Source organism: Alligator sinensis, unplaced genomic scaffold (assembly GCF_000455745.1).
Source record: "Alligator sinensis unplaced genomic scaffold, ASM45574v1 scaffold686_1, whole genome shotgun sequence".
NCBI lineage: Eukaryota > Metazoa > Chordata > Crocodylia > Alligatoridae > Alligator > Alligator sinensis.
In genome coordinates, this window is record NW_005842760.1 from 380,764 (window position 1) to 402,515 (window position 21,752).

Consider the following 21,752-nt stretch of genomic DNA (forward strand, 5'->3'; position numbering starts at 1 on the left):
AGAGAGAGAGAGAGAGAGACACACACACACACACACACACACACAGAGGCAGAGAGAGTGCGTGTGTGTGCACGCATGCGAGCTGCATGGGCAGCAGGGCTGGGGGGGCAGGGGGCTGCAGGTCAGGAGTGAGGGGCACTGGCAGGGCTGGCGGGGCAGGGTACAGTCAGTCAGGAGTGAGAGGCAGGAGCAGGGCTGGGGGGGGCTATGGCTTATGAATGAGGGGGCAGAGACAGGGCACGGGCAGATCACTGCTCCCCCCACCAAAATCATACAAGTCCCTTCCCCCACTCCCCCCCCCACCACCACCACCACAGGTGTCCTCTTTTTTGATACTGGAAATGTGGTAACCCTAAAAAATAGCTTCAGGTTTTTAGAGTAAGGTTATATTCTGTAGACCAGATGTGTTTGTGCAATTTTGTGACCAGTGGTCCTCTCAGATCGCCTTTGGGCATAAACTCTGGGTGAATAAAAAGAAAAAGAAACAAATTGCTCTGGAAAGGTTACTATTGACATGCAAAGCTTTAACTAAAGTGATACAACAAAAGGAAGAGCTGGTAAAGACAGAGAAAGAAGAATCCAAGAAGCTGCAGCACCCCCCGCCACCTCCCACTCCTGCCGCTCGAGCAGCGACCTAGGGTGTGGGGGCTGGGGACACCTGGCAAGGGCTGCTGCTCCCCTGCCAAGCAGACCCTGGCTGGGGTCCCATGCTGGTGAGAGAGGGGACGGAGGGGGAGATTAACCCCTGCTTTCCCCTCAGGCTACCAGCACTCAAAGCAGGTTTTCCCACTGCCACCCCCACCCCTTCTCAGCCGGCTGGAGCAGCGATAGTACCCCAGCTAGGGAGGAGAGGGGTGGGGCCAACCCTGCTCCAATGGAGCAGATAGCACAGTGTAGGGCTGCAAAGCATCCTGGGATGCTGGGGGACTGTGAGTTAACTTAAACCAGGAAGAGGTCTGGGACAGCAGTTCCATAAACTGGTTTTACCTAGATCAGTTAAGTCTGATACTACATTCAACCAGATTTATCATAAGCCAGTTTTGGCCATTTTAAAGGCAGTTTATGTGCACTGAACTTCTGTTCTGTTACAGGTTTAAATCAGTTTCTGATCACTTAAATGAATTTATGTGTAATTTCTGTCCCTAGCCAATATGAGCTCAAGAGGTTCTGGGTAGAGGTGTGCATGATTTCATCTCAGGGCTCATTGGTGGGATCTTATGTACAGATCTGTTTTGCTACGATATACGCAGTCCTCCTGGCTCTTGCTCCTCTGTATATGCTTAGTATGTTTAAGCTTAAAGATCTGTAGTGCTATGGAATCTCTCATCTTGCTGAGAACCTTTTACTAATGCTTCACTAACTGTAGAAAAATAAGGCTGAAAGGGATGTCAAGAGGTTATCTTGCCAAATCCTCTGCTCAAGCCAGGATCATCCCGGTGTGAACCATCAAAGATAAATATTTGTCTACCATGCACCTAAATGTTTCCAATTATGAAGATTCCACAAGCTGTCTAAATGATCTGATCCAGTATTTAACTAACTTCATAGTGTGAGTTACCAGATGGCTCCAGATAGGGATGCACCAATAGAGATTTTTTGGGCTGATACCGATGGACAATTTTTAAGAAGCCATATTGGCTGATACCAATCCAATTCTGATGTGCCACCAGGCAGCTTGGAGACCAGTGTGGGGCTGGTAAGTCTGGTGTGGCGGAAGGGATGTGGGGAGGGAAGAGGTGTGGGGGGGGCAGACTGAGGCCCCAGTGTGAGGGAGGGCTGAGCCAGGCGGGGTGGGGCAGGCGGGGTGAGACACGGGACACCAGATGGTGAGGGGGAGGGCAGCTGCCACCTGGGAGGGCATGGGGTGGTGCCCCCAGATCTGCGCAGGGCAAGGGGGGGCAGGATGCTGTTGCAGGCTGGGGCTGGCAGGGCCTGCATCCACCCCAAAATTTGCCATAGCCCTGCCAACACTCTCTCTCAGTACTGCCACCGCCTGCCTGGAGTGCAGTGTAGTTTAACCCAGCCCTTGCCAGGAAGAGCCCGGCACAACCTCTGGACTCAGCCCACAGTGGCAGCCTGCCTCACCCTGCCCTGCGCAGATCTATGGGCACACCCCTGCATGCCCTCCCGGGGGGTGTACAGTGGCGGAAGCTGCCCCCCACTTCCCCCGCAACCCCCGGAGGAGCTGCTCATGGCTCCGTCCCATTCCCTACCCTGCCTGAGCAGCGCCTGCCCCAGTCCCACTCCCTCCCTCACCCCAAGGGCCTCAATCTGCCCCCCTCCATGCCCCTTCCCTCCCCCCACCCCTTCCTCCACCCCAGGCTTAACAGCCAGATGCTGGTCTCCAAGCTGCTGGGCTGCGCTTCTGACCCCATGAATGCCGCAGCTGTACACGTTCATGGGGCATTTATCAGCCACTTTATCGGCTGCATCAGGCAAAAAAAGCCAATTTCCGATGCTTTCAAGTTTCCCTATATTGGTCCTGATCTGATATAGGACCAATGTATTGGTACACCTCTAGTTCCAGATATTTCTCTTTTTCAATAACCATTCCTCATTTTATCTGGTTTATCATTTTCAGTTGTTGTGAATAGTTTATCCTCTTGTGTAGAGAATCCTTTAATAGGCTTGGACAGTGCAATGTTATTGTTTGGCTCTCTTGTGCTCAGAGCTTTATTGAATCCATTCCATTCACTTCATTAAGCCCTAATTCAGTAAGTAGTTAAGTGGATATCTAACTTTAAACAGACTTCATTGTGACTACTCATATGCTTAAAATTAGGCATCTACTTAATTTAAGTATTTTGCTATATAGAAACTTCACAGGTTGTTTTTCCACATTGTGTCCCAGATTTAGAATTAAGCTTGACAGTGAAAAGTATCAATTGATCCCATCACCATTGTCAAATACAGTCACAAGAATGACTGACCTGATACGTGAAAATAATTGCATTCCACATTTGGAAAGGAATATGTTTCTTGGCATATTTCTTTCTTCAAACCAGGGGAAAAACTTGCTGATACCAGAAAATTAATATTTTCCCTGCTATTACACTGCTGGCTACCAGGTGGCAGCATTGCAGTGATAATAATTATACATTTTTTCTAGAATGTTGTATATTGCCTTACGTTTATTTATAATTATAAAGTGCCTTTAATACCAAAAGTGGTTTGTGAATTAACTGTGTTATAAGGATTGTTTCACTTGTCATGCAAATAGAGACATTTCTAGCCTGGTTTTCAATAGCTATTAATACGGAACAGCAGTGCTAGAAAATTTATACGCATACATTTTTGTGCAGGGACCCACCGGAGATTCAGTGGGTCAGAGCAGATTCAATTAATTGAGTCTGCTCTGCATGCAAGCTGACACGCACTGAGCTGTGGTGTGTGCATTTGTGTAAGTAGTGAAATGTGCATCCATGCACAGAAAATGATGGTGGTTCACTTTTGAACCAAAGCACCTCCAATGCGTCTTAGTGCAAAAGAGCACCACCACCATTTTCTCAGCGTTGATGGGCATGCACCGTTAACGGGTTATACAACTGCATGCACCACAGCGTTGTGCACTTTTCAAAGCATGCGCCACTGAGGCTTGTGCACCCTATAGGAAGAAACCAATGAAGGAAGAATCCTGCTGTTCACATGAAAGTAAAGCAAGGATTTAGGGAGGCAAAATGTAATTAATCTAATCAGAAATCTTCCAGAGCAATGAATAAAAGGGAATGGCAAGTCCCCTCTTTTCACTCACAGGATTCCTAAATCAGTTTAGATTAGTAGACCATGTTTATGCCAGATACTTTACAACAAAATTATATTAACATTTTTGCAGTAACAGTTTGTGTGATGTCTCTTCCTAACACTAAACAGTACTTGACTTTTGCTCTGAAACCTTAGGATTTATTATTTATAGAAAGAGTTGGTAGTAACCTGCATTGGTAGCATTGCCAATCGAAAACTTGAGAACAATTCTTGTTTTCAGTGGGCATGTCTACAGGAGACATTTACTCTAGTTGCCTCTGCAGTAAACATCTCACATCTACACATGCAGTGCAGAGGAAACTAATTAACTTCACAGTTATTCCACAATTCCTGATGTGGACTTTTTTTTACTCTGCAGCACTACACATGGAGATGGGGATGGAGCTGGCTGAGGCACAAGGGTGCTTCAGTGCAGGGGCTGCCTACCAGCTAGCCCCACACTGGAGCACCCTCATGCCCCAGCCAGCCCCTCTGCAGTGCATTGCGCTAGGTCAGAGCAGTCCCAGGCTGGCAGGCTGATCCCCAGGACCCCCTGCCAGTCAAGGCTACTCTGACCTGGCTGAACATGCTGTGCTTCTGGGTACACATGTAAATGGCATGCCCAGGAGCAATAAACCCTGCTGCAATAAGTGCCAGAGTTTATTGCTCCACATTAATTACATGTGTAGATGTGCCCAGTTGCTTGTAGCTATGCCAAAATGTAATCATTTAGGCAGAATTCTTACATGCCAACTATCTTCCTCAGGCTACACTTTCTTTTTTTAGGATGGTGGGGGGGCAGTGCAGGGGAAGGGAAGAACGGGTCAAAACTTAGCTACAGCAGTTCAGCCACTTCCAAGAAAAGACTAAGGAAACGTATATTGTTCTTTCCAGGTTAAAATTGTGTGGCCATCTTACAGTGCCCCCATATTTTGCATTTGACAAGGATGCAGCCTTTTGTGTGTGACTGAGTCCCTAAATCAATCATCTCACATGCAAATCAACCCAAATTTGTCATTTGGGAACAGAGTCCTCTGCCCCAGGTCCAAAACTGAGGGGCCAGGTCTGGCATGGGGGCGGGGCTGGGATGAGGCAGTGGGCCAGGATATGTAGGGGGAGAAGCCCCCACTGCAGGGAGCCCCCAGGCTGTGCAAATCCCAGCTGGTGGGGGGCGGGGGCAGAGGGCTCCATCCTCCCCGCCTGCCCCCCTCTGGGGCTGTCATGGCAACCAGTACTGGGAGCCTAGGGTTGGGTGCACCAGAGGGTCTGTGGTGACAGCAGGGGGTTGGGGGCATGTATCTGACAGCCAATCAGGGATGGCCCCACTTAGCTGGGCTAGGCTGCCCTTGGCAATGTCCTGTACGCTAGGAGGCATGAGGAAGTGCCCCCACCTTCTGGCCTGGCCAGTGCAAGCACTTGGCCCCCTTTTGCACAGAGGAAGCTGAAGGTGGAAGTCTGTTCCTCTGGGTCCATGAGAGTGCCTTTGGGAGTTGCTCTTTGATGTGTAGATAAGGCAGGATTCCTTCCCTGGTGGTGTCAGATGGCAGAAGGGCAGACAGGTGTAGAATCTTTCTTGTTGTTCAGCAATGAAGTTTAAATCCAAAATCGGCTAAAATTTGTCTCAGACCAACACGGCTACTAAATACACCCACTTAACACTACTTGTCATCATTATTCTATCTACATGGTGGACCAAGAAGGCAACAGACTAACCAGAGCTTCCTCTCAGAAGTCTACAGCAGAAGTCCTTTGAAAATTGAGGCCTATGCAAGTGGGAACAATCAAAACAATAACAAAAAATCATTTTTTGCCATTTCAATTTTTATTATTTCTATTCTATAATGTGCTGGATCCTGTGCACAAACAGGTTCTGCTCCAAAAAGCCCACAAGTAAAATGAGAAAAATAGACAACGAGGCCGGGAAAACCATAAAAGCAAAGTCATCAAAGTTATTTTGCATGGTCGTTACTTTTACTTGTGCCAAACACATAAACAAACAGCAATGCTTGGAGCACAAAGTGCAGTCCCAAGCTTTCTGGGGAGGATTCCCAAGAACTTCTATACAGTGTTCAGCAAAATGTGATCTCAAGTATACGTCTTGCTCGCTCATGCTACATTTTTATATGAGACTTGGGGGGAAATAAGATTTTCATCTCCAAAGATACTTATATAGCAGAAACTATTTAAAAAGTAGGCTTGAGAGGAAAGTCAAAACTTTAAAACAGGGTGGAGTAACTGGTTTCCCCTTGAAAGTCCAGAATCAGATCTAGTGACCCAGCATTTCACACCTGAGAATAATCAACCATTAAACTCTGGCTTGAAGGATGGTTCAGGACTGACACAGCTACTGACAAGAGCTAAATGTAGGAAGGGATCATTTTTAAAAAAACTACACAATAATTACAAAAATGGCCTAAAGACTAGAATACATGTATGTATGTGCAGCATCAGTCTTGGGCTTGGAGTTTACACCAGCAAGCAGTCCTGGGTGGTTTGAGCTCTCTGGCTCCTGGAACTTGGCTATATTTATCCTGGCTGAAACATGCTGTCAAGTGTGCCCTGCTCTTGATAAGGTGCAATTGATGACAAGAGTGAGGGGTCAAGGGGGAGGAGCAGGATTTCTTTAGTGGGGTCTCAAAAGTCTTTCGGTCTCATTCCAGTTTAGCATGCATCTTGGTTTCTAGGCACTACTGGGAGCTTCAAGAGACAAAAGTTCAAGATGCCAGAGCCTTCGAAGAAAGCAGGTAAGGACCACAACTAAGAGGCAAAAAGAGGTGGAGCACAGTCTGACTGAAAGAGTGATTTCCAAGCAGAGACGGTCTCCTTGTACTACAGAAGTGAGACAGCTTAGCTCCATTGTAATTGAAAAAACAAATAACAGATATTTTTAGCCAGCGACAAAGTATTTGGGGGAAAATAATAAGGAGAAAGTACCTTGTAAAGTTAATCTAAAAAAAAAAGCTAGATTCTACCCCAGGAAAATGAGTAATTATTGTCTCTGAAAACCTATGGTACAGAATTCATTCCAGAGGCTTTGAGTAAAGGGAAAGAACAAAAATTAAATTATTTTGTTCTCAAAATCTTATCACCACTCAGTTTCTCTACTAGGCAACTTCAGGCCGGTAAAAATGTGCATTCTCTCTCCCGGGAATTTTCTGGGGAGTAGAAGTAACTCCCAGTCCTTTTTCTGGGTATTTTCCAGTAAAATTTTTGGGTGTGAAATTTCCATTGTGAAGAGAAACTTCAAAGCATCTGATTAATATTTACTGTCTCTCAGAGACTCAGTTGTGTAATTCTGGCAAGTAAGTACACCCCAGCTCTGAAGAAATAGAGGGTATGCTGTAGATTTCATACATACTCCCTTCTTGACCTCCTCTACCTCTGAGCCTGCAGATAACTAGTCATCTACAAAAACCAAGGTCAAAACAGACTCTACCACAATTAAGGAGGGAGTTCAACCTCCCCCCATCCCCCCCAGAGTGAAACATGTGGAAGGGAACTGAGATGAGATTTAGGACATTCCTGAGAACCAAGCAGTTAGTCACAGGCCACCTGTCTATGCATGGAGGAAGAGAGTGATAGGTGGTATGGGAAGGAGGTGGAAATTGCAGGGAATCTGTCTGTGCAAGGAAGAGGAGACCCATAAAAGGTAGAGGTAAGTGAAGGTTGCTGTCTATGAGAGGGGAGAGAAAGAGGGATATTTGAAAACTCTGAGTTCATAATTAAATTTAGAAAAATAGGTATTAAAAGTTAAAGTTGTATCTGTTAGCAAATTGTGTACTGGGAACATGCAGCAGAAAATAGTACTAAGGCTGAGAGTGCACCTTGACTTTTACAGCTAGTCTCATCTCAGCGACATTGGTATAAATCCAGTGTTCCTGACCCTTGAGTGTGGTCCCTTGATGCGCTCCACAGGTGTGTTTGTGCTGGAGTGTGCATGTTAGATACTGTTTAAAAACAAGCACTTCACAGGGGGTCAGTAGCATGTGACTGGTGTTTCTCAGATGCTGTATGCCTTGGTACCCTTTAATAAAGCCCTGAATTGGCATACATCTGCTGTTATAATAGCTAGGGAGGATTTTTTTCCATCATGCCCACAGTTGCCAAATTGCTTACCTATATTAAGGTGAAAGGAAGGATGGCCCATTGTTAGAGGTCCTAGCCTGAAACCTGAGGGACCCTGATTCCATTCCCTGCCCTGCCTTGCCACTGACATCCTATGTGAACTTAAGCAAGTCCCCTGGTCATCTTCTTCATGGAGGAAGTATGCTTCTCGTGGGTTCCACCAGATTTCTTGTGATCTGACATTCCTCTAACATGGTTGACACTGAGTAATGGATACTGAATGATTTAAGAAGGGCTTTCACTTTTGGTTGGAATACTTGGTATTAGCTACTGCAGAAGGCAGGATATGACTCAAACCTAGGTTTGCTCTACAGAACTGCAAAACACTTAACTACTGGATTACTTAAATAAGATTTTCTAAGTTCCTCTTTCACTATGTCTCTGAAAGGAAAGCACTGTTGCCAACTCTTGCAATTTTATCATGTCGTAAAGTATTTGGTGTTTTTCTTGAAAGTCAAATGACTGGAATCAGGTGACCATGAAATTCTGGCTCTCTTTTACAAAATAAGCACATTTCCAGCCCTCAGGGCTGAAGAGAAAAGCTTAAAAATATAAATCCTAAAGTCTCAAGAAAACCAAAAGATAAAAATACTCCCCAATTTTATTATTTAAAAAATCTCATGATTTTTAGGCAATGTCAAATCTTTTTGATACCTGCCTTATGCTTTCCAAATGCTTAGAATAGGCAGTAATGGGAAAGAGAAACATGATGACAAGCAATACTTGCCATAGTCTCCTCTCCCAGGTTGCGTAGCTTCAGAATTATCAGACTTCATCATGCCTTTGTCTGAGCAAATCCATTTCTGAATTTTAAAGTACTTTTCACCATAATCACTAAATCCTGTATATGGATTAACGTTCTGAGGTAGGAGACACTTGACCCTCTGTCTTGCTGTAAGGCTACCCAGCTCTGCCACTTAATGTGGAGGAAGAACACACACATTATTTCCAATCTTATTTGACTCTCTGAGCTATTTCATGGCTGTAACTCTGTGCAGCTCTTATCTCTGGCCAGTAGTTCTAAACCTTTTTAGACTCAAGGCACACCCTGTTAGATTCAAGGCACCCCTCAGAAAATGCTACCTAATATCTATTGGCATTAACTTATTTTTTGACTATGGAAAAAAATAGAGCAATTCTTCTGTTGGAAAGAATTCTAAAAGAACACAGCAGGTCAAAATATTTTTGACACTATAGAGTTTTATTTGAAATCTTGGGTTTATCTTGTGAATCATATAGGCATTTGTACATCTAACAGTGACACCCTGCAGCACCCTGGTTGAGAATCATTGGCTTAGACAAAGACGGTACAAAAACTGTGATTAATCCCAGGGCAGAAGGGGGATGGGAGGGGAGGGGAAGGGGAAAAGGAAAGGTCCAATGCCTAATTCATTTATAGAAAACCTAATCCAAATCTGTCAGATAATTCCTGAAAAGAATCCCTGCAGTCTCAAGAAATAATAGTGCTGCCAGTTCTCCATTTCATTGTGTTTCAATACTTCAGGGCATTTTGATACAGAATAATGAAGAATATAAATTTGAGTTGGCCTGCACAAGCACAAAGATGGAAGCTATAAGGAGTTTATGCCCTTGAGCAAATCAAATTTCCTGCCTTTGGCACTGTTTATAAATTGCACTAAGAACTCCAAAGAGCCATGATCCACATTTCACAGAAATAGGGACATCCTGTGCCCTGGTCAAGGGAAGTGCCTTGAAGCCAGAGAATGTTCAAGGGCTTATACCCAAACCAGCTGTCTGACCAATCTTTTCAACATGGAAGAAAGTTTTTAATAATTTAAAACTGTAACCTTTAAGTAGATTTGTAACACATTCCTTTATTTCCAACTATTCAATAAAAACATTTCTAATACAAAGTATCATTTTGCTTTTTCCGTAGAATTACAAACAATCAAAGAGATACTGCTCTATAGAAAAATCTATTAGCAGTGTTTAGAACTTCTGTTGTGATTTATGGTTTCAAATTGACCTAACAAATATTGTGTAATATCAGCCCTAGATACTTTAAACCAATGTGGAAATAACCTCTAGTTGAAACCAAGTCACCGATGCATTACTGAATTAAATGTAATTGTATTAAGCCAAGGGGGAAACACATTTTATTAAAATAAAATAAGCACCATTTCATGGTTCATTGTTGTATATAAATATATTTATGGCATACCATGTCTAGAATCATAGCACTGATTTATAATTGTCCTATAATAGATATTTCCCCTAAAAATAGATGTAACAAACTTTTAAAAAAATCCCCAATCTTTTCACAAAAATGAATCTAACATTTTTCCCCCTTGTTTTCCCTATATATGAATAAAGTAAAAACTGGTAGAAAGTCTTAATCTTACACTCAGGACTCAGCATTGTCATGCATGGGTCAGTGAGTTTTAAGTTCTGATATCTCATAGCTTGTCATGGCTAGAAGCATATTTGGAATCTGCTTGGAATCCATCTGTTGCAGTGACACATGCAGCATTAATTTCTAGGCTGTCCTAGGCATGAAATATCAGACTTTAATATTAAAAGAGTCTTACGTATTTAAAACCAGTTAATATCTGTTTTAGAAGTTTTAGAAGAGTATTAATATTAACTTATCTGTACATTAATGGGTTCATATCCTCAGCTGGTAAAAGCTGGTGTAGCTGGCAATCAGGCTATGCCAATTTATACCAGTTGAGTATCTGCCACTCCTGGTAAGTAAGGAAACTTGTATTTACAGGAGTTAAGAGAAAAATATGGTACAAAATGGACAATTAAAAAAATTCTAAACATTTCCAAAATGCCTTAAAAATATAGGATAAATAAAATGCCTCTTGCTATGGCATGAAAATTTCATTCATGTTTTTTATGCACTGATAATTAAAACTTGACTTTGACACCAACATAATTAACATAGTACAAATGCCTACATAAAGAAAACCTTATATCACACCACTGTATGGTGTTATAGCAGTTGTGCCTGCTATAGTTAAGAGTGCTAAATATTTTCCATTTTACCCATTTTTGTGTGTGCAGACTTTTCTTTCATCCGCTGGTTTTAAACTTTTCCTAATTGGTCTCTGCTCAAAAGCAGAATTTTTTGGGAAGTGTTAAGTACAATCCCTTTGCCTTTTGTGGTTATGAGAAAAATAAGAAAAGAGGTGAAAAACACCAACCATTCCCCTTCTAATATTTTTGTGAGAACAACAGAAAACAGTCAAACTTGTACTAACCACGCTTGGAGTGCTGACATCGGGGGTGGGGGGTGGGGGATGCTTTACTGGAAGAAGCAGCACATTAGTTTGACCCATCTCCACAGCATTTGTAATAGATCGGGTGCTTCGGTGGGGTTTTTTGGCACTTTTATCTAATAGCTGATTCAATCAGCTATTAGATAAAATTGTCATAAAAGCCCTGCCAAAGCACCCAGTCTATACAGATGTTGGGTGAGCCAGGTCTAAGTAATGCACTGCCTCTTCTGAACATACCCTGGGCTTGGTACAGGGGCGCACAGAGTTTAAAGTAAAATGCCGTTTATGAGGGGTTTTTTACATCTGTAAGCCAATGTATAAGTAGGCCTCAATGAGAGGCCTCAATGCACTTTGAGGTTGTTTAACACCCCTGAAAATCACGCTACTTCTATTTAGCCTCCAAGTGTGGATTAAAGAATCTAGATTTAGAGATTCATTTTAGAAAATTTTCGCTAGGTTTTATAACAGAACCTAGCCTTTAGGCATCTCACTCCACAGTGTATTGGTAAATAATACACTGTAAAAATTAATTTTGTGTAGGTTTAAATTGTTCAATTACAGCTCCAGACAGTACCGTAATGAGCAGGGATACTGGTTTTCTCTGTTTAAAAATCCCAAATTCTCTGATTAAAAAACCCAAAATCCATGTTTTTCCATGATTCAAATGAAACGCCACTATCTATCTATAGAGGTATCACTTGAACACAATGTTTTATTGATATATCTACAATTTTAAACCAATTTGGACATTAGCCAACCAGTGCTTCAATCATTATAATAAAATAAATTCTAAATACCTATATATTTTGGCATTTGACTTTGGGTTTTTTTATCATAGAAAATCAGAGCTCTCCCTAACCCCCTCACACATCAGGATGCAGCTCCACTGGTGGCTGTCCCCCCATGCCCCATTTTGTGGCACTGAACAGCCCTGATATGCCAGTGCCCTGCCCATGCCATTGCCCCTCACTTCCAAGCCACAGCCCCCTGGCCCTGCTGGTGCTTCTGACTCCCGACCCACAGCCCAGTCCCCCCAGTTCTATTGGTGCCCCTCACTCCTGGCCCTGCCAGTGCCCTTTCTTCCCAATCCACATCCCCCTGGCCCTGCTGGTGACCTTCACACCCCTCCCCATCCCATTCCCCCAGCCTTACTGGTGCCCCCACCAGGTGCCCCTCACTCCCAACCTGCATTCCTCTGGCCCTGCCAGTGCCCCTCACTCCCAACCCACATCCCACCACGCTCCCCGCACTGCTGCTACCCCTCACTCATGACATGCAGCTCCTGCCCCCCACAGCAACACCTGAAACCCATGGTTTCCCATGTTTTTCTGCTTTAAAGAAAATCCGCGATTTTCTCCTTGAACATTTTCCTCCTTAAAAATAGAAAATCCAATTTTTTCTCCTTGAAAGGAGAAAATCTGCATTTTCCTTGGCAAACAGAAAACCCTGATCCCTGGATATAAGTTACAGTGGGGAGCTGCTGTTCTGTCTGCACCCGAAGTATCTCAATAGGCTCTGGATCAAGAAATACCACCTAGCTCTTGACTAAAGAATGTACAGCATCTCTGTATAGTTCCAGAGCAAAGAATTTACAAGATCTCTTGCTGAAGCCTGTAGAGTTTCTAAGCTGCACAAGCCTGACCAATTCAAAACTTAAATGCAAAGAACTCATATTAATGAAAAATTAAAATTCCAATACCTCAAGACCTCAAAAATTCAAGGATTAAAAAAGCAAACATATCTTTGGTAATGTTAACCAGGTATGTCCATGCATGCATAATCATTTTGTTACTAAATACAGAAAATGTGCAGTGATACCAATTTAGTATTGTTAGGGAACCCTATATTTTGGAATATTCTATTTTTCCCTTGATTTTGTAACCTGCTTGTCTTTTACTCTTTGTGATCATGCCCACTGCAAAGCTCTACCAAAGCTTATATCCCATTTAACCCAGGCTTTGTATTTGATCAGGCATGTGCCATTTTGTGTAGTAAATTTTTACATTCATTTTTACTGGCCATGAACTTCTGAAGCAAATAGGAATTTGTCTCATTAACATTTATCATCATCGTCATCATGCTACCTAAGAGCCCCAGAGATGACCCAAGGCTCCATTGGGCTTGTATAAGAGACCAAAACAAGTAGATTGTAAACTCTTTGCAGGATGGACTAAATATAAAACAAGGGATCACAGATAGATATATGCACACCATGGGGGGAGCACAAGGACCTTAGATAGCACTGGTCAGCTTGGTAGCCTGTGCTCCCAGGACATGGGGGCTAGGGGCAGAAATTACACATTAACTGGTATAAGTAATCGGAAATCGGTCAAATCTGTAATGCAACAGAAGTTCAGTGCACATAAACCACTTTAAAAATTGCTGCAACCAGTTTAAGATAAACATGGATGAATGTAGTATCAGACTTAACTGATTTAGGTTAGATCAGTTTGTTGAACATCTGCTCCAGATCCCCTTCAGATGCAAGTTAACTCACAGTCCCCCAGCTTCCCAGGATGCTTTGCACCTCCCCCACAACCCCTTCCCCCAAAGGGTGGGCAGGCCAACCTTGGGCCAAGCTGTCTTCTCTAGTGAGTAGGGAGGTGTGCTCTAGCACACCTCCCTTCCCCCCCCCCCCCCCCTTTCGTCGCGTCGCTCACCCCCCCCCCGACTTCTGGCCTGGGCCACTGAAAGCATGTGGCTGCACTTCTGGAATAAAAAATGAATGTCTGTTCACTCACTTATCGGTTCAATCTATGCCGAGTAGACTAACCTGCAAAGATTGAATCAATTCAGCCTCAGGCTTTTTCACTCTCTGTATTTAAACTAGCAGACTAGGCTTTATCATGCTTTTGCGAGCAACACAGCAGAAAAGTTTAAGGAGTTTTCTGAAGGAGAATAATGAGTTAGGTTTCTAGATGGTAAGAGGAAGCTCTTTCCAAGCATAAGAAGCATCATGGGAGAAAGCCTAAAGCTGCTTGTTTGAAAACTAGGTGATGGAGGTGGACAGCAGAATCCTTAACTCATGGTTTGATCAAGGCAAAAAAGGAAATAATTTTTTGGACCTTAAAAAATGTATTTCTTGTGAAATTTGTCCTGAAGTTTATGTGTTTAGTACTTTTCAATTTCCTGTTTGAAAAGATTATTCCCTAAATTACTATCAGAAGTAAACTTTGTAGCCTGACTACTAGCCAGGGTCAGTTGGTCATCAGGATCCCATACGGCTAAATTCTACCAATAAGAACATGAATATGTAGAATGGCTCATGCTGCCAATACTGCCTCCAGATATTTTGGACTCCTGGAGAAGACAGTATAGCTGTTGCCAGGAACAGCAGGCAGGAAACAGAGGAGACATAAGAAAAGGCTTCTTCTGGGTCTCTTTAAGATTACATGCACATGCTCCATGCTTCTGCTGTTCTTTAGTGTGGGAGTTTTATGCCTGGCATCATTGCCAAATTTTATGCAGCTGTCTGTGTGACATTTTATGCAAGATTTCAAATGATTACCTTACATAATCACACACAGAGTGTATATAACCATAAATATCGGTTTGCAAGTATGGTGGAGAGTGACAAAATGACTGGAGGCCTGGAAAACAGGATTTCTGAGGAAAGGCTGAAAAACTAGGATTATTTGGTCTGGAGAAGAGAAGAATGTGGAAGGATTTGATAACAGTATTCAAATACCTGAATGGCAAATATAAAGACGATGGAGACAGACATTTTTCTGTAGCTGTGGGGGACAGGAATAGAAGCAATAACCTCAAACTGCAGCAGAGGCAATTTAGGTTGAAGATTAGAAAGACAGGTCTGACTATGAGGGTATTAAGCATTGGAACAGGCTACCTAGAGAAGCTGTGGAATCTCCATCCCTGGAAATTTTCGAGAACAGGTTAGACAGACACTTGACTGGGTTGGTTTAGTCAGGAATGATCCTGCCTTGAATGGGGGGGCTGGACTAGATGACTTTATGAGGTTTGTTCTAGTCCTACTTTCCTATGATCTTATAAGGAAAAAAAGGGCCCATGTAGAGCTGAAAGCAGCTTGGAGTCAGAGCAATAAAAGGTAATAAAATAAGTCACAGGTAGTGCAGTTGCAGAAAGGGGGACAGGTCAGTATAGGTCATGTTACTCCATTAACTGTATCCTCTTATCAACATCCAATCCCAATGTTTTCCTCAGGATGCTTTTGCTACCACAATCAATCCCTCTTCAGTAGTTGTCACCCCTGTCCCCTTCAGCAGCTTCTTTCATCCATGGCTTTCAGTAGTTCATGTTTTCCCTTTTCCCCTCCCCAGTACTTGGGGTAAGGAGGCAATATCCTTCCCCCTCTGAGACTCAGTGGGGTGAGAATGAGAGGGGGAGGTACAAAATAGTGTGCAGGGGAGACAGAAGCTACCTGACTGCTTGTTCAGCTGGTGTCATAACTGTGATTACTTGTGGCTGCCAGTCCAAACTGCAGCTCACAGCCCCCGTTCTGTCCAGAGTCCATACTGAAAGTAGGATGTGGTCTGAGTTACAGGAATCCCTAAGAAACAACTTGCATATCTGAGAGTTAAAATGAGATGTATGACATATGTAGGTCTGCCATGGTAGTGGTGACTGTCAAAGGTAAGAGGGGGAAAAATTTGGAGCTTGGGGATGGAAATTTGGAGCGTAAAAAGATGTGTTTATGTGGGAAGAGTCACTGGGAAATGGGAAGTATCAAAGGAGAGGGACTTCTGAGCTGAGAATGTGGCTTTGACATGTCAAGAGGTAAAGAGTAGGCAAAAAAAGAGATTCTTAGCATGTGTGTACATAAAGGGGGAGAGGGTTTTGCTGGTAGGGCTTGAGGAAGTTCTGAACTAGGAAGGGAGTTGGATAGGGGCTAGGGACAGAAGTTACACATAAACTGATTTAAGTGATCAGAAACTAGTTTAAACCTGTAACAAAACAGAAGCTCAGGGCTCAAACTGATTTAAGATAAACCTGGTTGAATCTAGTATCAGACTTAACTGATTTGGGTCAAACTGGTTTATGGAACTTCTATCCCAGACACCTTCCTGTTTTAAGTTAAATCAGGGTCCTCCAGCATCCCAGCATTTTGCAGCCCTGGGCTGGGCTATGCTGTCTGCTTCAGAGAGCAGGGCTGGCCCCACCCCTCTGCTCCCTAGCTGGAGCATTGAGGGCTGACTGACAAGGGGGTGGGGGAAGCCTGGCTGGGGATACAGCCCAGTCTGCAGTTGTGCGGGAGGGGGGGACTGTCCCTCCCTGGCAAACCCCAGCTGGGGTCTGGGGCCAGGGAGGGGGGTTAAACACCCCTTCCCCTGTTCAAACAGACTACTGGCTGTGACTGTGGACTACAAATCCCAGAGACACCTGGAAGCAGGAAGAGGAAGTGATGAGAAACCCTGAAGAGTCCTACTGCTGTAAGTCTGGACTGCGAATCCCAGAGACCAGGGGGGCAGCAGGAAAAGGAAGTGAACGCACAGCCGGAGAGCTGAGCTCTATCACCCCCTGGCTTCTGGCCTAAGCCACTGCAGGCATGCGGCTGCATTTCGAGGAATCAAATGTTCACTTCTGTTTCAATTTAATTTCTGCAGCTTAGATTAACCTGCAAAGACTGAATCAATTCAGCCTCAGGCTTTTTGACTGTCTGTACTTAGCCAGGATGGGTAAGATTGAATGCAGGAAGACCAGAATCATTAGTCAATTGGTATGAGTGTGCAGGTATAACAGGGGGAGAAATTAGGGTAACAGCTATACTAGATGTGAAGTGGATAAAACTAACTGAGAACACTGAGTCAGAGAATTCAGCACTGGTTTTTTCCCCACTCTGCCTATTCCTGGCAGTTATTCCAGTTTTTCTTCCTGAAGGGGAAGAGCATGGAAGACAAGAATGCTCCTATGTAATTCACACCACCAGCAATTTCTCTTAGCCCCACCAAAGCCCGTCTCTGTGAGATGTTCCATTTCTTCCTTTGCACATATGATCAGCCCACTGGCTCTGACCCCCTCATGCAGGGAAATGATCCTCTGAATTTTCAGGTCTCAAGGAAGTAATCTTACAAATCTAGCTTCTCAGGTGAGCTTTTATACCTAACACCATCTCCATTTACATCAAATGGGAATTGGATTGCTTCTTTGGCAGAAAGCTGTGGATACAGAGATAGTTGCCGTTAAACTCCCACATGCGTATTCAGATCCCTAAGGAGTTAAGAAAAGGAAAAGGAGTCTGATACAGTGTTGGCTACAAATGTCCAACTCGGGATCCTTAAAATTCTGGTTTATTATGCGGATTGAAACACTGTAATGAAGTTAAATCATAAGCCTTGGGGCTGGTCCCCCCCCCACACACACATGCACACACACAGTAGCGAGCTACAAGGGTCAGGTATACCTATCCTAGAAGCGCTGGAGTCTGCCGTCGATGGCCAGTTGAGGCTTCTTTCAGCGTGGTGTTATCCTCCAGAAGGGGGTCGCCAGCTGGTCCTTCTGGCTGGACAGGTCGGGTGCTGGTCAAGTTGGAGATCAAGAGGGGACCACTGAGGGTCACTTTTCACTGCTTTTTATCTGTCCTTGGCAGACTTTGGTGACTCCCCAGTTTTCAGGTTTGCTCAATCCAGGGGTCGTTGACCCTCATGGGACTTCCCCCTCGGTGGCTACTGGATGGCATCTGTCAGCCCCAGGGGTCGTCCGCATGTACGTGCAGGTTTGGGAGTCTGTTGATGAATTTTGAATAGGGTTCTGGGAGCAGTCGATCTGGAGATATTCATCCCAAAAGTTGGTCCCCGGTGTTGATTAACTCAGACCAGGGCTTCTAGCCCTTGAACAGTGACGTTTAGAGATTTCCCGGTTGCTACATTGTCTTCTGTTGATTTCTTCCGCTGGTTGATCTGAGGTTTTCCTAGGTGTTAATTGCTGCCTGCTACTGTGTTATGCATTCAATCACCGATTCACTCACTCTTTCAGGGGACCACCTGATACAGGGAAGTGGCAGTTTGACTCCTGCCCTTGTTAACATTGTTACAATGTATAACTTACTTCTGAAACTAAACATTTAGTTGAAAGGTAAGGAGTATAAAATATAAGCTACAAAAGTAATGCCATGGCACACAAATAGATAAAAATACCAGAATACAAGGGGAGATTCAAAATGCACACATACAAATTTTCAAACACAATTCCTTATCTTAAAGTGAAAGAAAGAGGAAGGAAGAAAAGGTAGAAGAGGAAAAACATATCCAAGGAGGAGAGAGCAACTGCAGGCAAGAGGAAAAGGGGGCTTTCTGCTACAATAGTAATGAAAAGAAATATCAGTCCGAATTTAGTTCTGGCCAACAGTCTGTTTCTGTTGAGTCATCTTGTGTAAATATAAGAAACGTAATCCTCTTGCAGAGTTTCTAGAAGAGAGACCTACTGCCAGAGATGCATGTCCTGAAACGTTGCTATTTGTAGGCTGGAATCCTTACAGGCCACGTTGTTGTTAAGTAATTAATATATTTATGGGTTCGCTTGTAGTTAGACAGATGGTTGATGATGTTGGCACTTAGTAATAAAAATATTTTTCTGAGTCTTTTTATCTTCAGAGCTATGGGGACAGGAGCCAGGTAATAGATACCACAGCAGTTGTGTCCAGTGCTGACTTGGCTCCTCACTGTGTTGCAGTCTAGCACTCCTCAGACCCTGAGTTCTGTTTGTGGAGCCTGCTGTTTGAAATAACTCTGTGCAATGATCCATAGTACCCTGCATTTGAGTATCAGGCTGTTATGTCTTCTGCAGTACAATACTGCATCAGAGGATAAGTACATAATGTTGGGCATCCAAGTAGGAAGGATCATATTCCATGCCAGGATATACATGCTTTCAAGTTTGACCTAAGAAGCAATTAAAATAATACGAATAGGACAGGGGCATCCCCAAAGAAGCATGCACAAGTTTTCATCTGTTCATGGAAGTAAAAATGCTTAAGAATTACAATGGAAATTCAGTGAAACCTACTATAGTCAAGACTGCAAAACAGTTTCCTTTTTTATCAAGTTGATAACATGTAAAAACAAAAAGACAAACCACATTTCAGACCTCCCTAATAACAAGAGGAGGGAAAATGCAATGTAAACCTCATTTAAAAAAATGCTTGAAAGTCATCTGTAATTTATTATTGTTTGTATATCAGTTAGAAATCCTTTGAAAAAAAGATGCAAATCATTATTATTGTACAAAGGTTTTGGTCAAATTCTTTGCTGTGCAACGCCACTATTTACATTACGCTAGCAAAGAATCTGGGACGTTTCTAGATATTGCACAATGGACAGACGGCATTATTTGCAAAAGATCAGCTACAGTAAGTAATGCACATGCTTGAATATGCATACGACCTAAACTTCTTAGAGTACTTTACATACCCATCTCCTTATATTTAAAAATAGTATAAAATGTTTAAAGGTAATTCTCAGATGTATTGTTGTCTTTTGGACAAACTAATGTACTAATATTCACTTGCCCAAATGAAAAAGAAACAAAAGACATGCAAAAAGTGGAGATAATTCAACATGCAATGTAATTATGAAGAATTTACAAACACATGATAGAGCAAGGCCAATGACAATGGTTTAGTAAAAGGTAGTCAAAGTATGACCCAGAATCAACAAATGATAGAGATTTCACTAATGCCAAAATATATACAAAAAGTTCTAACTTTGAATCAAAGAACACCACAAATTTCTAAATAAATGTTCAGGATACCAAAAATTGAAGTCATTTCAATAAAATTAGATCCTCAGGAAGACTAAAACAGGCAAGGGTCTAAATCAGGACATACTCTAAGTTCGGGTTTGTGGGTGAACCAAAATTAATCATCTGTTGCTATACATGTTCAATCTCATCTTAATCACTTTTTTTTAAAATTAATTCTCAACTTTGTCCAAAACAGTTCATTTAAGTGAGGCATCATGTAAACAAAACATTTTGATTTATCAGATATTTACTGTGTATCTGAATACAGACTAGCATCCACATTTACTTTGTCTGGAAGAAATGTACAAGGGTCACTATTAGAGCAGTGTTACCTCTCCCACAGAATCATTGCACACAGGTTATATCAAAGACAAAATAGAAAGTCTAAGGGAACTGTGGATTTATTCTGGTACAGTAGGAAGTGGGCATTAAGCCTAAGTCCAGAGAGTTAAAAAGTCCAAGGCTGAATCAGTTCAGTCTTTGCAGGTTAGTCTACACTGTGTAGATTGAACTGATAAGCAAGTGAACAGACATTCATTTTTGATTCTAGAAAGGCAGCCACATGCCTGCAGTGGCCCAGGCCAGAAGCCAGGGAGTGCTAGAGCACACCTCCCTGCTCCCCTGGAGCAAACAGCTTGGGCCAAGGCTAGCCTGCTCATCCTTCAAGGGGAGGTTTCTGGGGAAGGTGCAAAGCATCCAGGGATGCTTGGGGACTGTGAGTTAACTTGAATCTGGATGGGATCTGGAACAGAAGTTCATTAAACTGATTTAATCTAAATCAATGAAGTCTGATACTACATCCATCCAGGTTTATCTTAAACCAATTTTCGCCATTTTGAAAGCAGCTTATGTGCACTGAATTTCTGTTGTGTTACAGATTTGAACTGGTTTCCAATCACTTATACTGGTTTATATATAATTTCTGTCCCTAGCCTAGATGTACCATTTGCACTCTGGTATGGTAGGAGGACTAGATCCTGGAGTAGATGGCCCTGGTTTGTTCTGTATGAAGATTCCTATATTCATTTTTTAAATTGCTGATATTTTCCAGCTAAACAAAGTATAATTTCCAAATAGTAAGCAACCGTAATCACATTTTATGTGAGAAATTTAAGGCTGAAAGAAGTCACTACTTAAATTTTGTTTGTTTTTCTAAACCTTAGCATATAAAAAAGTTCTTAGAAGATAATTGTGTGTTAAATACATGTACCTAGAGGGATAGTTAATTGCATTTATTTCAGTTTGTTACAAAATGATAATGAGAGTTCTAGAGTCACAGTTTTGAGACAAGGAAATTTCTGGTTATTTAGATCCTTGGTATGTGCTTTTTGGTTGTGTCCACACATGCAGGAACATGCACTTGCAGAATCTCAAATAGGAGCAGCACAAATTTGTGCCAGAGATTTTTGCCTCAGCACACATGCCTGAACACGCACTTTGTTGTGGGGCAAGTTGTGCCACCTGGGACAAACTGACCCTACCATGCTCCTCTTAGATCTGCAGCCAGGGGGAGCTGAAGGCTGGGGCCAGTACCTGTGCTTCCCCCAGCAATATAAAAAGCTGCCCTGGTGAGCAGCTTAGAGCTACTTGGTCTCGAGCTTCTGAGGCCTGGCCAGTTACCATATGGGAGATACTAGCCCCCCGTGCCAGCTGAACAGCTGCAGCAGCCCTAACCTAGAGTGGCCCCTGTACCCTCTACCCACTGTAGCAGTCTGGCAGTGGGGGCTGCTGCCCGGCTGTGGCCTGCTGCCACCTGCAACAGCATCTTCCCCCTTGGACCTGCAGCCCCATGTCTACACACCTGCCAGAACTGGACGGGGACCACATGAATGCCTAGGCTGTGGCATGGCACTGTAGCAGAGCCATTTGCACCTCTGGGCCAGCTGCCAGTGGGCTATGGCTGCACAGTTGGCTTTTGTGTGTCAC

The 21,752-nt window shown here is 43.2% G+C and overlaps 1 protein-coding gene across 5 annotated transcripts in view; it reads left to right on the forward strand.

Moving 5' to 3' along the window:
- The first annotated feature begins 6,330 nt into the window (after nucleotides 1-6,330).
- MYBPC3 (myosin binding protein C, cardiac) overlaps nucleotides 6,331-21,752 on the forward strand; it is a 119,374-nt gene continuing 103,952 nt past the window's right edge. For 3 of the 5 annotated variants that reach the window (XM_025216648.1, XM_025216650.1, XM_025216649.1), the window contains exon 1: nucleotides 6,331-6,485. In XM_025216648.1, coding sequence (XP_025072433.1) covers nucleotides 6,461-6,485 — 25 coding nt within the window. In that variant the 5' untranslated portion in view covers nucleotides 6,331-6,460. Of the gene's footprint in view, nucleotides 6,486-7,284; nucleotides 7,397-21,752 lie in introns of those variants that run through there. The other 2 variants (XM_025216653.1, XM_025216651.1) reach the window with 2 other exon arrangements.